This window comes from Oryctolagus cuniculus, chromosome 6 (genome assembly GCF_051225735.1).
Source record: "Oryctolagus cuniculus isolate XC-2025 breed Fujian yellow rabbit chromosome 6, ASM5122573v1, whole genome shotgun sequence".
NCBI lineage: Eukaryota > Metazoa > Chordata > Mammalia > Lagomorpha > Leporidae > Oryctolagus > Oryctolagus cuniculus.
Genome location: NC_142872.1, coordinates 31657652 through 31671826, shown reverse-complemented (window position 1 = coordinate 31671826; position 14175 = coordinate 31657652). Strand labels below are relative to the sequence as shown.

General features: G+C 49.6%; 1 protein-coding gene across 14 annotated transcripts in view; it reads right to left on the bottom strand.

Annotated features, from left to right (window-relative positions):
- Positions 1-14175, bottom strand: part of ARHGAP26 (Rho GTPase activating protein 26) — a 448382-nt gene that overhangs the window by 293467 nt on the left and 140740 nt on the right. For 11 of the 14 annotated variants that reach the window (XR_016236253.1, XR_016236252.1, XM_089336015.1 and 8 more), the window contains exons 7-10: positions 13461-13565; positions 11961-12090; positions 6512-6612; positions 452-546 (exon numbers count right to left, since the gene is read on the bottom strand). Coding sequence is in view for 11 of the 14 variants with exons in the window: in XM_089336015.1 (XP_089192141.1) it covers positions 452-546; positions 6512-6612; positions 11961-12090; positions 13461-13565 (431 nt within the window). In the remaining 3 variants the exon portion in view is untranslated. Of the gene's footprint in view, positions 1-451; positions 547-760; positions 907-2115; positions 2164-2223; positions 2885-6511; positions 6613-11960; positions 12091-13460; positions 13566-14175 lie in introns of those variants that run through there. The other 3 variants (XM_089336020.1, XM_089336016.1, XM_089336018.1) reach the window with 3 other exon arrangements.

Genomic DNA, 14175 nt, shown 5'->3' with positions numbered 1-14175 from the left:
CCCCTATACCACAGTGCCGGCCCCCCCGAAACACTGTAACTAAAAACTGGTGTTTTATTTTTATGAGTGAAGCTTCTTCCATCCAATCAAACACTGTGTTAATTTTTAGGTAGAAAAAGAAATCACAAGGGGCTGAAACAATTGCGATAAAATGTTCTCTTTAAACACCTTGAGACATAATTCATATTCCTGAGCTGCAAAGTGCTAACAGGGAAGTCAAACCAAACCAAGCCAGGGGTTAGTGCCAAGCCTCAAAGACAAGCAAGTGTACTGACCCTTGCATATCCACGAGGACCTGAGGCCTACTCCAAGCGGAATGAGTGTGCAAGATGGAGAAGAAGTGGAAACGGGAAGGACGGGGGGAGGGAAGGACAGAGGGGGCTGACAGCACACGGCAAGAAATCCCCATTCAGCAGCATCTGTTTCTGAGAAAACCGCCCCGGCGACTCACCGGTCTACAGCTTCCACGTCAAAGCAAAACCTCTTCTCGATGGAATCTGTTTTGCGCCGCGTGCAGGACTTCAGGGTGATTGTTTCATCTTCTCCCTGGTGGTACAGACAAACCATCAAGAGGAGGCCAGAACACGGGCCCTGCCCCTCTGCAGGAAGAGCAAGGCAGACAAACAGCAGCAGTCGCTGTGTCCCAAACCGGAGGGTTCTCAACCACACAAAGCAGAAGACTGCATGTGGCCTCCGGCAGGGACTCGCGCAGCGACAGTCTGCACACCTCGTTGTCCTGGGAGTCAAACATCTGTAGTACCTGTGCACCAGAACAGCTCAACATCAACCCACGGCAGATCAACTAGACGGGCCTGAGACCAAGACAGTGGTCTCTCCTGAACCCTGAGCTTCTATGACACTGGGCTGGTCATCACATCTCAGGAAGTTGTGGGAGACCAGGCCATATATCAGAACCATGGACCCCTCCCTCCCGCACTGCAGTGACCACAGTTGAAACCACCTGTTCACACAGGTGATGATTGCAGTAACTCCTCTCTCCTGGTTAAGCCCGAGTTCCCTGAAAGCAGAGACTGGGTCTGTTTTTGCTTATTACTCTTGTGTCACCTAAGCTCACGGATCCCAGAACACAGTAGGTGCTCAATAAATCAGTCTTAACCGTTTTACTGACATTTAATAATGTACAATAGACTGCACCTGTCTAAAGTCTACACTTTATAAAGTCTGCCAGCTGTACTTACCAGTAAAGCCATCACTACAAGCAAGCCAACGAACATCTCTTTCCCCTCTGGGCCCTAGGTAATGCGCCATTCCTCCCGGGCCACCCCCAGGCGACCAGTGACCCAGCTGTTAGTTTGCACCTCCATCTTTGATATAAATGGAGTCCCAGAGTGTGCACACAGTGGGTCTGGTTTCTCTCCCTCAGCATAACTGTCTCGCAGTGTTGTGTCTGTAAGGAATTTGCTGCTGAGTAGAATTCCATGTTGAAGTCAAACACGCCACCTTCACCGCCTAACACTGCCGGGAAACACAGAAGCTATTCTCTCGAATTTCTTCCCTGCCACTTCCGAGTTTGTGAGGGTTCCCGTTTCTCCTTGCCTCTACTGATCTTTTTTCTAAAGCAGGGGCAAAATTAGGAAGCTTCCCTTGTGAGTTACAAGAGGAAATGTGACTACATAAGGTACATGTAACCACCTATTAATATCAGAATATCACCAAAACACGGAACCTAGGAAGAGACAGTTTATGTTCCCAAGCCTTACATCTATTGTCTTTTATTAAATAGCAAAGATGAATTTCTTAGATTGAGACTTGTTCCTTCTCCAGTTTGTGAAGCACCGCAGGGTGTTAGATAAAAGTTCCAACGGCCCATTGTTTAGGACCAGGCTCCCGTGGACCACAGAGATCAGCGTGGAGTCACCCAGGCTCCAGGCTACTAAACTGAAACTAAGCTCTTTACTGGATCTTCCAAGAACCTGGGAGAAATGAGAGGTAATGGCAGAATTTTTCACAGATGCTAGCCTCTGTTGCTAACACACAATAATAAAGTTCCTTCTGCCTTAATCTTTATATTTAAAAAGGTAGCCTGAAGTCAACCTTATGTAAACCAGTTTTTTTTTTTTTTTTTTTCTTCTGTTTTCTGTCTCCCTGTCCCACCTTACAAGGAAAGTGGCTTTGAGATGACTTCATTCCTGTTTCTGCTTTCTTCAGCCTTTCTCTGCCTGTCAAATCCGCCTCCTCCGCTTGGCTCAGAGGGCCACTTACTGTGTTCTACAGAATCAAACGTTGCTCCATTCTAGAACTGCAGATCAACCAGCGAAGGTCTTTAAACTGTTGTGAGAAACAGTCACACACGGGGAACTGTGGCCCTGCTGACAACTAACTAGCTTCAGGTGTCACAGCGTGGACCAGCTTCCGCCAGGATCTGCTGGACTCATCAAGGCTCAGCACAGAAAAGACGCAGCCGACCACACCCCGTGAGAAAGCCTGCAAAGGGGACCCAGCTGCGCAACTACTGGCAACCTGGAGAAGTGCTCGGTACAGATAACCATCGCTTACATACACAAAAAATCACTATGATGACACTACAAAGAAAAGGGAGAGAGAGAGGCAGGATGCGCTACAAGAGCTGCGTTAAGAGGATCTGATGTGGTCAGGTGTCGCTCCCCCTCTTCGTGGAGGAACGACACAGGACCCTGCGCTGTTCTTTCGTCTGCTCGGCCCTCCCCGGGTTTGCTGCTGGTTCTTCCCGGGTTGGCTACTGTCCCTTCCACCTCCGTGGAAGGGTGGTTCCCCCTGCCACATTCCCCACTTCTGCAGGGGAGCGGCACACCGCCGGCCGGCTCTCTCGGGGGCTGCACAGGTGTTCCCCTTAGATGTTCCCCTTAGATGTTCCCGGTGCATGCCGTCTCTCTCCTCCTTTATAGTCCTCCTCCGCCAATCCCAACTCTGCTGCCCACACGCCGAGTACGCTGCCCTCCTCCAATCAGGAGCAAGTCCTACAGTTTATTGGTTGAACTGGAGGCACCTGTGTAGAAGCTGTTTTCTTCTCTCCCAGCGCCATATTGTGGGAGAGCAGATGCATAGAATAAGTCTTAATTCCAGTAACAGTCTAGTCCGGGTTGCTCCCCACAGTCAGGAAGGTTAGGAGAGGCTTTCTGAGCTGAGATTAGGAGATGAAATAAGAAGACAAGGATGGGCTGGAGAACAGCAGCTGCAAGGCCCTGTGGTCAGGGTCTAGGAGTCCTGCAGGAACAGGATGGAAACTGAGACAGTGGGAGGCCCAGAGGGAACCAGAAAGCGACACAAGCAAGAGTCTGAAGGAGGGCAGGGGCCAGACCACGCAGCCAGAAAACAACCAGGGGTCCCAAGCCAGGGAAGGCACACAATCAGCTTCAGGCCGCTCCGGGTCTTCCGAGAGGAGCCGCATCTCAGAGGGCAGGAAACGGGGAAATTCCTTCACCACAGGGGCCAGGTCTCCCAGAGGGTGGAGCAGACCTGCTCACAGCTCCAGGCCCAGAGCTAGAAGAGGAGGAGCTCCTAAAGCCCGGGTAGGGAAGGTCCAGCCGGGGGCCATTCAAGGTCCACAAAATCCTTTGGTCTGGTCCTGTCAAAGCAAACACTGGCCAGACTCTGAAACTCAGTAAATATACAGCCAGCAAAGTTTAAGCTGATAACTGTGATATTATAAATATCCAAAAGGCCCTTGGCAGGAAAAGGTTCCCCACCCATGATTTAAAGGAAAAAAGTCCAAATTCAAGACAGTGAGGGGCAGAAAGGATGGAGAAAAGGACGTTAGGATCAGAAAACATCCTCCTGTCCCGGGGAAGCCCACCTCCAGCACCCAGGACAGCTCTGTACAAACAGGAGTGCAAAGACAGCCCAAAGCCCTCCCTACAGATCGCCATGACGTCACACTCCTCCTCCCAAAGGTGGAGCAGAGAGAGCGACATCATGGCAACGACAGTAGCTTTAGATCAGGAGACTGAGAACAAGGATCGGGGTTTGAGTCCTGGCTCTGTACCCCACTGGCTGTACGACCTCATAAATCACTTTCTCAGAACCTCCATTTCCTCTCTGCTTCTTTATTTTTTAAAGATTATTTATTTGGAAATCAGAGTTAGAGAGAGAGAGAGGGAGAGACAGAGAGAGATCTTCAATTCTCTGGTCCATTCCGCAGATGGCTGCAAAAGCTGGGTCTGGGCCAGGAGCCAAGAACTCCATCAGGTCATACAGCTGAGCAACAGGGGCCCACGGACTTGGGCCACCTTCTGCTGCTCTCCCAGGCACGTCAGCAGGGGGCTGGATAAGAAGCAGAACAGCAGGGCCTTGAATCGGTGCCCCAGTGTGGGAGGCCGGCGTTCTAAGTGGGAGCTCACCCCTGTTGCACAACACCTGCCTTTCTGGAAGAAGGAAGACTGGATCCAACACTGTGATAGAGGACAATAAGGATACTGGAAAGTTTAAAGGGTAAAATAAATGTGACAAATTAATACAGTCCATCATGGTATCGCGGTCCTAATGTAGCACTCATTAAGTGTCCCCCGTCCCAAGAAGTTCATTTCCACGGCCTCAGATACACCTGTGAACTCATACACACACCCGTGGACAACCTAGTGGGGCATTTCCTATCTGGGCTTCCAAACCTCTGCCATAACCGGTCCCCACCTTGCACTTTCAAGTATGAGAAGACAGGGGTACCGAAACTACAAGAGTTCTTCATTAAAGGTTTGGGGAAACACAACATAAAAAGCTCCAAAATAAAGACTGAGGGGGAGAGCGATTCAGGGGCACTGGTTTCTCGAGGACTAACAACTCTACCTGCAGAATGCAGGCCCCACCTCCACTCCCACTGCATGAAAAGCAGGGGTCCCTATTCACACAGTGTCTCGTTTCCCACTACCTCTATTCTCTCCATGTGACGATATTTTAATATGTCCACTTTCCTGGGATTCTCTGCAAATCAACCCCTCCTCTGGCAAGAATCATGACAAGGGCTGTGCTACTGCTCAGATACGGGGAGGGAACACAGATGCTGCCAACCTCCTCTACCACGGCTCAAGGACAGGAAAGCCGGAAGGAAAACTGGGAGCGGAAGAGAGCAGGGGCCCAGCACAGCACGGGGGTGCAATGCCAAAGCCAAGAAGCTCTTTGCTTCTCCACGCCGTCGCCACGCACAGGCAAACCTGACATGTGCACAGACCTGCACCACAGAGAAGAGCAGGCATGGAACGCTTACAGAGGACCACAGTGAGACACCACTGCCAAATCATTTATGCTAAAGACAGAACCACAGAAATGATTCTGAGCACAATGTAAATATTTTCTACTAAAAACACTAAAATCTCTAAAGGGAAAGTGAAACTCCCATTGAAACTTGGGGGTCAGGGGACTTTGGGGGTTCATTTCAACCAACAGGGCAAAAATAAGGCTAATGACTTCCTTGTTTTTAACTGACAAAGGCTAATGGCTTCTAAGGTCAGGTCATTAAAAGGCAATGCAGTGTCTGCATCAGCTGCTAGAACATGCACTCCTGAAAACCTGCAGCTGCCCTGAAGCCACGAAGCTGTCAGGAAGCCCGAAGGAGGCCATGCAGAGACCTGACAGACAGGCCCTGAGGTTACCCCGGGACAGCGGGAAGAGGCAGACAAGGAGAGCAGGAGAGGGGAGGAGCTGTATCTGGCCAGCTTCACACTGCGTCAGACCCTCTTCATCACAGCTCTAGCACCAGATGATGAGACCTCACGAGAAACTGCAAGCCCCCTGAATTCCTGACCCACCAAAACCGCAAGACATACGGAAATGGCGAGGTTTTAAACACTGCTACGTTTGGGACTAACTTGTTGCGAAGCCAACAGGTAAGAACAATCGAAGCATCAGCTGGGGGCCTGCACTGTGGTGTGGCAGGTTAAGCAGCCACCTGCAACGCTAGCATCCTCTCTGAGCACCAGCTCCACTGCCACTCAGCTCCCTGCTAGTGCCCCTGGGAAAGCAGTGGACGACGGCCCGCCACCCACATGGGGGATCCACATGGAGTTCCAGGCTCCTGGCTTCAGCCTGGCCCAGGCCCAGGCCAGCAGTTGCAGTCATTTGGGAAGTGAACCAGCAGACTTAAGATTTATTTCTTTCTTTCTCTCTCTCTTTCTCTCTCTCTCTCCTGTGTTTCTCCCTCTCTGTAACTATGTCTTTCAAATAAATAAATATTTAAAAAATTACAAAGAACGGTCAGCTGGCAGTCCTGTGGATATGGAGTATGAGTGGCATGAACCAGTTTCACAGAATGACATGGTAGCGTGTGAAAATACTGCACACACTTGACAGTGTACCTGTGTGGAATATATGAAAATTTCCCAACTATAGCTCCTAATATAACTCAGTACTAATAATTCTCTTATGTTCATTATTCTTCAAGGCACATTGCCTCCTGGAGCTACTGTATAAAAATTGGCAATAACAGTGAAAGACTGGCATTGTGACTTTACAAGCCTATTATAATCACTGTTCACATAGATTAGCCAAGCAAATCAAGCATGAAATTAAAACACGAACTCACCCCCTTTCCTCCTGACTTCTGGTCAAACGGCACCATGCTGATCTGCTTGGAATCCCGCTGATATGTACAGTAGTGCTTCACCCAGGAAGTTCCAAAGTGACCTGCAAGGAAACGTTCCCCGTGAATCACCTGTGCGTGCCCGCGGCGTGCTGCACCTTGTTAACTGAAGCATCACACAGCAGCACTCACCTGCCCTCCGATCGCCTTAGGGGCAACATACTCTCCACCCAAGCTAGAACCACACAGACGGAAATCCCATCCCACAGGCTGCAAAGGGAACCAACCCAAGGCTTTCCCCCAGGGACCAGAGACTGTTTCCCACTCCTGCACCATTGTAAGCCGGTCTTACAATACAAGGGAGGAAGAGGTTCCCTGGGGAAATTAATTCACATTCCCCTCATCAGTCTCCACGTGCTATTTCCGTGCTGTTCCCTGACAGGAGGAGGACTGAGGGATGAAGGGAGGAAGCCTCCTCCAACTGCCGTCACCGCTCCCATCTGTGTGATGACATCACACTCCCCCACTCAGCGCACAGACCTCGGGGGCGCTGACCTACTTCCCAAGCCCACATGTCTGCTTGACTGAGCTCAAGAAGATCTGAAAGGCAGCCAAGGAGACCTCAGAGACGCCACAGATGCAGACAGGAAGTGACTAGGAGTGCCCGCGTGCAATCTAAGCAGGCTGTCCTTCGAAATTATCCCTCGGGAAGGAGGAAAACGCCATGAAATCAAGTTCTTAGCACACCTCTGGTTTTCCTCAGTGTGGGGCCAATTCTTTTAACAAAGGAACATTAGGAAGAGAAGGCACTTCAGGCCAAAAGGACCTCAGCCAATACTAGTTCTGGAAGCTTACAGCGATCATATAGCAGATACAGTTAAATTTGAAAAAAAATTATGAAGAGCATTAGCAAGGATGTAATAATTATTAATGGTATAACTGCCAATCACAGATGCTGGATGTCTCTTAGTAAACGTGGGCAATGCAGCAAGTGCTTCCATGGGGGCATCAAGGACAAATAAAAACAACAATCACCCGAAGCCCAGAGCTGTGACATAGGGGGCAGGCAGCCCACATGGGCGCCCACTCGTGTCCCTTCTGCCCATCTTCTAATCCAGCTCTTTGCTTATGGCCTGGGAAAGCACTGGAAGATGGCTCAACTGCTTGGGTCTCTGTACTCACATGAGAGACCCAAAAGAAGCTCCTGTCTCCCAGCTTCAGATCGACCCAGCTCTGGGCACTGTGGTCATTTGGGGAGTGAACCACAGGATGAAAGACCTTTCTCTCTGTCTCTCCCTCTCTCTGTCTGTAATTCTACCTCTCAAATAAAATAAAATCTTTAAAAAAAATCATCTGAATGTATTCTCCTTGCTGGTGGAAAAAATTCTAATGACAGCACAACACAAAGACTGCAAAAATGCATAAGCATGGACAAACTGAGCATCAAGCTAAACAAAGGGCATTAGCAGATTATAGATAAGTCAATAAAACAGGAATGCACAAGTCCCTACTGATGACGGAAAAATGGATGGATGGATGGACAGGGGGACAGGGTGACAGGAAGAGAAACTGGAAGGAAGAAGAGAAAGGATGGCATTTCTCTATAGTAACAGAAATAAATAACGGAACTAGAAAATTTCCTCCTTGCAACCATCAGAGAAATGACCAGTTCAGGCATAGACTATCAATGGACACTAAATCTAAGGGGGAAAAACATGGTCAGAGGATCTTAGGGTAGCAACCTACAGATGGCTGTTTAGTTGTAAGGGCAAAACAGCGACTGTACCATGGAGAAATTCACATCACCACCGAGGAGCAGATGGACAGCACACGCATCAGACCACCATCCCAGAGACACACAGTGTTGCCTAGGTGGGATTGCACCAGGGAGGCATAACCTCAATCTAATCATGAGCACACGCTGAGGAAGACTCCTTAAAGGGACTGGCCTGCGTCCTTCCAACACATCAACGTCCTCAAAGGCAGCGAAAAGCAAAGGAACCGATGCACAGTAAAGGAGACGGAAGTCATGGCAACGAACGTCAATATGCATATGAGATGCTGTCCTGCAGGAAAGCACAGTGCTCCACAGCAGTGTTATGGGCAACACTGGAATATGCCAGAGACCAGCTCCAGCCAGTCCAGGGCTCCCAAGGTGTGAGAGGGGTCGGTGCTCGAAGAAATGAGAGACACACTCACAGCAAGGCTGATGGCATGGCCCTGGCTCTAGCACCAGACTTTATTTTTATATTCTAAGTCACATAATGATTCTTTCTACTTACAATAACAAGTCTGTGGTCCACTTTCACCTAGTTACAATTTCTTTGATTTTCATGGGCATATTCAAAACATGGGTTACAATCACAGGTGCGAGATGATTTTCAAGGGCATGATCAGAGCATGGGTTACTATCACAGACAGGTGCAAGATAACAGGCTGCTCACACAAGCCAAGACCTGGAGTTCTGTTGAACTATGCAGAAATTGGCTATACAAGCTAGAATATTATCTTCCTAATCTAATCTTTACTAGAAGCCCCAAGTTCAAAGCAGGCCCTTTTTTAAATGTATCCCCGCTTTTGCAGTTGTTTCTGTAACTCTAACTTTTTTATCGTACTTATTTCACTTAGATCTATTCCACAGTTTTGATATCCTAACCATTGTTGTATTTGTAGTGCATATTGAATTAAAGCTTTAATAACATTTATCTTTATTTTAGTGGGAAGTATTTACCAGGGAGCCTGTTGCCTTTTAATTCTTTTCCACAAACAGCTCAACCTTGCGTAAAGCATTAACCCTTTCTCCTACACTAACATTCTGCTTGATTAAAATTCTACAAAGCAATGGACATTTTGGGGATTATGAGACTAAGCGTTCTTCCCTAAAAATAGGAATACAGCAATCATTAGCGGGACCTGCAGGAAGCTCCGGCTTTCTTAAGCAGAGTGTAGTTCCCAAGAAACCTAAAACCACCAAGAGGACCACAGCTGAACTTCTCACACCTTGCTGAGACAGACCTTCGGCTGTGTCCTTGTCAGCCAGCCGAAGTTGCCTTGGGCTCACCAGGAATACGGATTGGAATTAAGATTAAATAGTGTATCAGTAGGCCCGGTGTTGTGCTGCAAAAGAAAGTGGCCACCTGCAACACTGGCATCCCACCTGGGTACCGTTTTGAGACCCAGCTGCTCTACTCCCAATCCAGCTCCCTGCTAATGCACCTGGGAAAACAGCGGAAGATGACCCAAGCGCCTGGGCACCTGCACCCAACGGGAGACCTGGATGAAGCTCCAGGTTCCTGGTTTTGGCCTGGCCCATCCCTGGCCATTGCAGCCATTTGGGGAGTGAACCAGCAGATGCAAGATCTTTCTCTATCTTTTGAATAATAAAATAAATTAAAAAAAATAACTGTATCAGTTATCAATTCCCTGGATGCAGTTACATGAAAGAATAGCCATATTCTTAGAAAATTTACACTAAAGGAACATGGCATATGCAACCTGTTCTCCAAGGGTTCAGGGAGTGTGTGTGTGTGTGTGTGTGTGTGCACGAACATGGGTGGGGGCGGGGCAGACGTGCACCCATACAGGAAGAACAAGGTAACTGTGCTGACATGTTAAAAACTAGTTACATCTAGTAATATTATAGTGTGACCTACATAATTTTTCCAACTTTTCTTTGAAATTATTTTCTTTGAAAATAATTTGACCATTTTTGACATTATTTCCAAATAAATTATGAAAAATGACACAAAAATTTTGGGAATGCACTCCCACAACACTTGTCCCCCCTGGAGAAAACCAAAAAGAGGCTCTAATGGTGATAAACACATCAACTTGGAAGAACACATGAAGGGTTGAAGAAAATCGCTGAACGGAATGTGACAATACAAAAAAGCAACATTGCTTTCCTATATGTAAGTGAATGCTGTTAATACATAAGGCATCATAAATGAGCACCGAGCTAAATGTTTGCAATCTTGAAAATGTAAATAGACCTAAAACCGTCTTTGGGTAGGACTTCAGTAGGCAAAACTGGGGTCACCTTCTGTGCAGGCCTACATGACACCTGCGACTAAAGTTGCTTCCATTTCTTCCAAAGATCCACAAGCTCTTTCCTGTAAGGGTCAGGGACTTAAAACCTTGGTCACAGCTCACACCTCCAACCCCACTACTGCCCTCATTGTCACAAGCGAACAATCTGAAGGCCAAGCAAATCCGTGGGTAATCAACACACAGAATCATCAGTAAAATCATGTATTTCTATTCTATTCCATGAACGAAGACACTGCCCAACTCTACATCAAGGGGACATCCAAAAACGCAAAGCTGCCACACATCTGGGAGGAGCATAGCATTGAGCTCTCCTAAGAAAGCAGGGGAGGAGACTAGAAAAAGAATGACTCATTAAAAAAAATTTACTTTCTTTCATTCCTACATTGCATGCCTACAATAAATCTGAGAGCGCTCCCTGGAAGAGCACAGCCCCGTCACAAAGCCCTCTCCAGGCCGGAGGCACAGATGCGTGGAGGCACTAAAAGCCCCACATTCGCAGCACCTGGCATCTCTTCCCCTGACCTCATTCTCAGGAGGGCAAAGGCTCGTTCTAAGCTGTTGCTTCTACCTTAAATGTCAGGGACTGGGAAGAAGGGAGACGAGAAAAGGGTAAGGGCCCAGGTCCTAACCACTGGGGCCTCGCTGCAACAGCTGTCAAGAAGAGAATCAGCGAGCCGGTGCCACGGCTCAATAGGCTAATCCTCTGCCTAGCGGCGCTGGCACACCAGGTTCTAGTACTGGTCGGGGCGCCGGATTCTGTCCCGGTTGCCCCTCTTCCAGGCCAGCTCTCTGCTGTGGCCAGGGAGTGCAGAAGAGGATGGCCCAAGTGCTTGGGCCCTGCACCCCATGGGAGACCAGGATAAGTACCTGGCTCCTGCCATCGGATCAGCGCAGTGCGCCGGCCGCAGTGCACTGGCCTCGGCGGCCATTGGAGGGTGAACCAACAGCAAAAGGAAGACCTTTCTCTCTGTCTCTCTCTCTCTCTCACTGTCTACTCTGCCTGTCAAAAAAAAAAAAAAAAAAAAAAAAGAAAAGAAAAGAATCAGCACCGGGTAATGCTGCTGGAGATGAGGACCCTGATGGACAGCGCCGCGCAGCAGGCGGGACCTCTTCAAGGCTGCGCGGCTCAGGATGTGGGATGTAAGACTACGCAAAGGACAGAGGATCGTCGAGAGCCCAGCGATGCCAGGGAGAGAAGCATCTCAGGGAATCCCACTTCCCAAGTGGACTCCGAATACGTCACTTGAGGGAGATGAATCAGTGGACACCACTTTCCCTGTAGAAACTGAACCACAAGATCACTGACCGCCCTTCAGACCCAGACTGGGCGCTGCTGGACGTGCCCTCTGCCTTGCGGGCAAGGGGCCGAGCGCACGCCAAGTGGTCCAGTGCAAGCACTTACGTTTCTCCTGCACGTAGAGGTACCCTTCCATGGTGTACGGGCTGATGGTCTTGTGTTCAAGGGGATTCTCCTTCATCTTCCTCATCAGGGACTCCACTTCTGACCTGGTGCCTTCAAAGCGATTTCTTGTCTGGAATGAGTGAAAGGGATCTTATTGCAATCAAGCAATGAAACTTCCGACCAGCCATTCAGATACTCAACCTGAGAGAGAATGCACGTTCGGCTTTCTAGGGAAGGGGCAAACATTCATTCCTGAGTTTTGTATTTTGGTGTCCAAGTCCTATGCCAGAATGACTCTCAAACTCTAGCAATCATCAAAGCCATCTAGGCAACTTACAGAAAATGCAAATGCCCAGGCCTCACGCCCAGATACCAATTTAGTTTCTTAGACCCTGAAATGTGAGCTTTGAATAAGCATCCAAAGTGATTCTGTTTCAGAAGGGCCAGGGGTCTTCATGCCTTCAGACCTGCATGAAATCCTGCACTCAAGGCCACTCACTACCCCCACCCAGTACCTGTAACGGGTGAAGGCTAGAGGCAAAAGGGGAAGGGGCCACAAGCCAGGCCCCCTGGCTTCTATTCAGACCCACCATGAAGACCCACCCTAGCTCCAGGGCCCAGGGGGCACTGATGAGGTCTCGCCATCCTGCTACCCCCACCCTGGCCCAGCTGTTTCTGTGCCACTGCCCCCAGTAAAACTGCTGCACCAACATCTCTGTTGCAGAGTCGGCCCCGGGAGGAACCCAGCCTGAGGGAAGCCCTGCTTTGTGAAACCTCCCGACTCTCTGTGATCCCCTGCTCTGATGACACAGGGGACAGGGCAGCTCCTGGCTCCTAACAACTATGCCACACCAGCACACAGACATACCCGGGCTTGTTTCCTACACAGTCACCCTGAAGCAAAGACAAGAGGAAGACTAACAGGGTTCAGCATGCAGTGAAGGTGAGCACTGGAGCCCAGGGAACTGCTCTTAAAAGCCCCACGCGGGATTCTCTGCACAGAGACCCTGTGTATAACTGGGGGGAGGAGACTGGGAGCGGAGGGCACTGACTGGGATTTCCGGGGAGCCTTCCTAGGAGATGGATTAAGAGCACATCCTTTAAGCAGGAGGCCAGCACGGGGCCCCCACCCCCATCCCCTGAGCACACACTCCAAAATGTCAGGCAGACAAGTGCACAGAGGGAGGCTGGGCTGGACTGGGCGGGATTTCCACTTCCAAAGGAAATCCTGACTGTGATGCGACAGATCTCCAGCCTAATGGGCAGCAGCACTTCCGAGAACATACAGAACAGAAATAGGGCTTTGAAATAATAAAGAGCAGGCGTCTGACCCGGGCCACCCTCAGAACACCTGCCCCCTGCTGCTCTCCAGACCCAGGCAAGACCCACCCGGCCCCCTGCATTCCAGGCCACGTGGGTGGGCTCCCTGGCAACCAGACCCACGCTTGTTTTTCCCTTTCCTTACCCAGAGAAAGGAAGCCCATCCCTCTGCCCACTCACATTCTGTATGCTGATGGTCAGCTGTGTCTTGAAGTCGCCAAAATCCTTGGCCAGCTCGTAACCATGGTGATAGAAAGTGAAGAGGCCCTGCAGGAAGGCCAGCAGCTGGAACGAGGAAGGTGCAGTGAGACGGGCAGGCTGAAAGGGGACACTGTGTGGGTGTATCTGAGTTCCCAACGCTGTTGTGAAAGCCGAGAACACAGCAGCAAGAACGGATGAGCAAGTGCTGCACACCTCTTGTGCACCAGGCACTGTGCACTCCTCGGCTCCACAGCACACTCAGACAGCCAACGACCCAAGGATCACTGCAGACCCCACTTCACCAGCGAGGAAGCAGGTTCAGGGAGGTTAATGAGCACCTCGCCCCGAAACACCCCGTGAGCGGCAGCCAGGATTCCAAACCAGGTCTCCTGGGTGGCAGCATCGCTGTTGCCACCCTGTGAGCCTTAACACTTGCTCAGAACATCAGTTCTTCAGAAACCAAAGACCAGAGCTCTGGCTCGGCTTCCACTCTGCCATTATTTATTTATTTATTCTTTAAAGATTTATCTATTTATTTGAAAGTCAGAGTTACACATAGTGAGAAGGAGAGGCAGAGAGGGGTCTTCCATCCACTGGGTCACTCCCATGATGGCCACATCAGCCAGAGCTCAGCTGATCCAAGCAGGAACCAGGAGCTTCCTCTGGGTTTCCCACGCAGGTGCAGGGGCCCAAG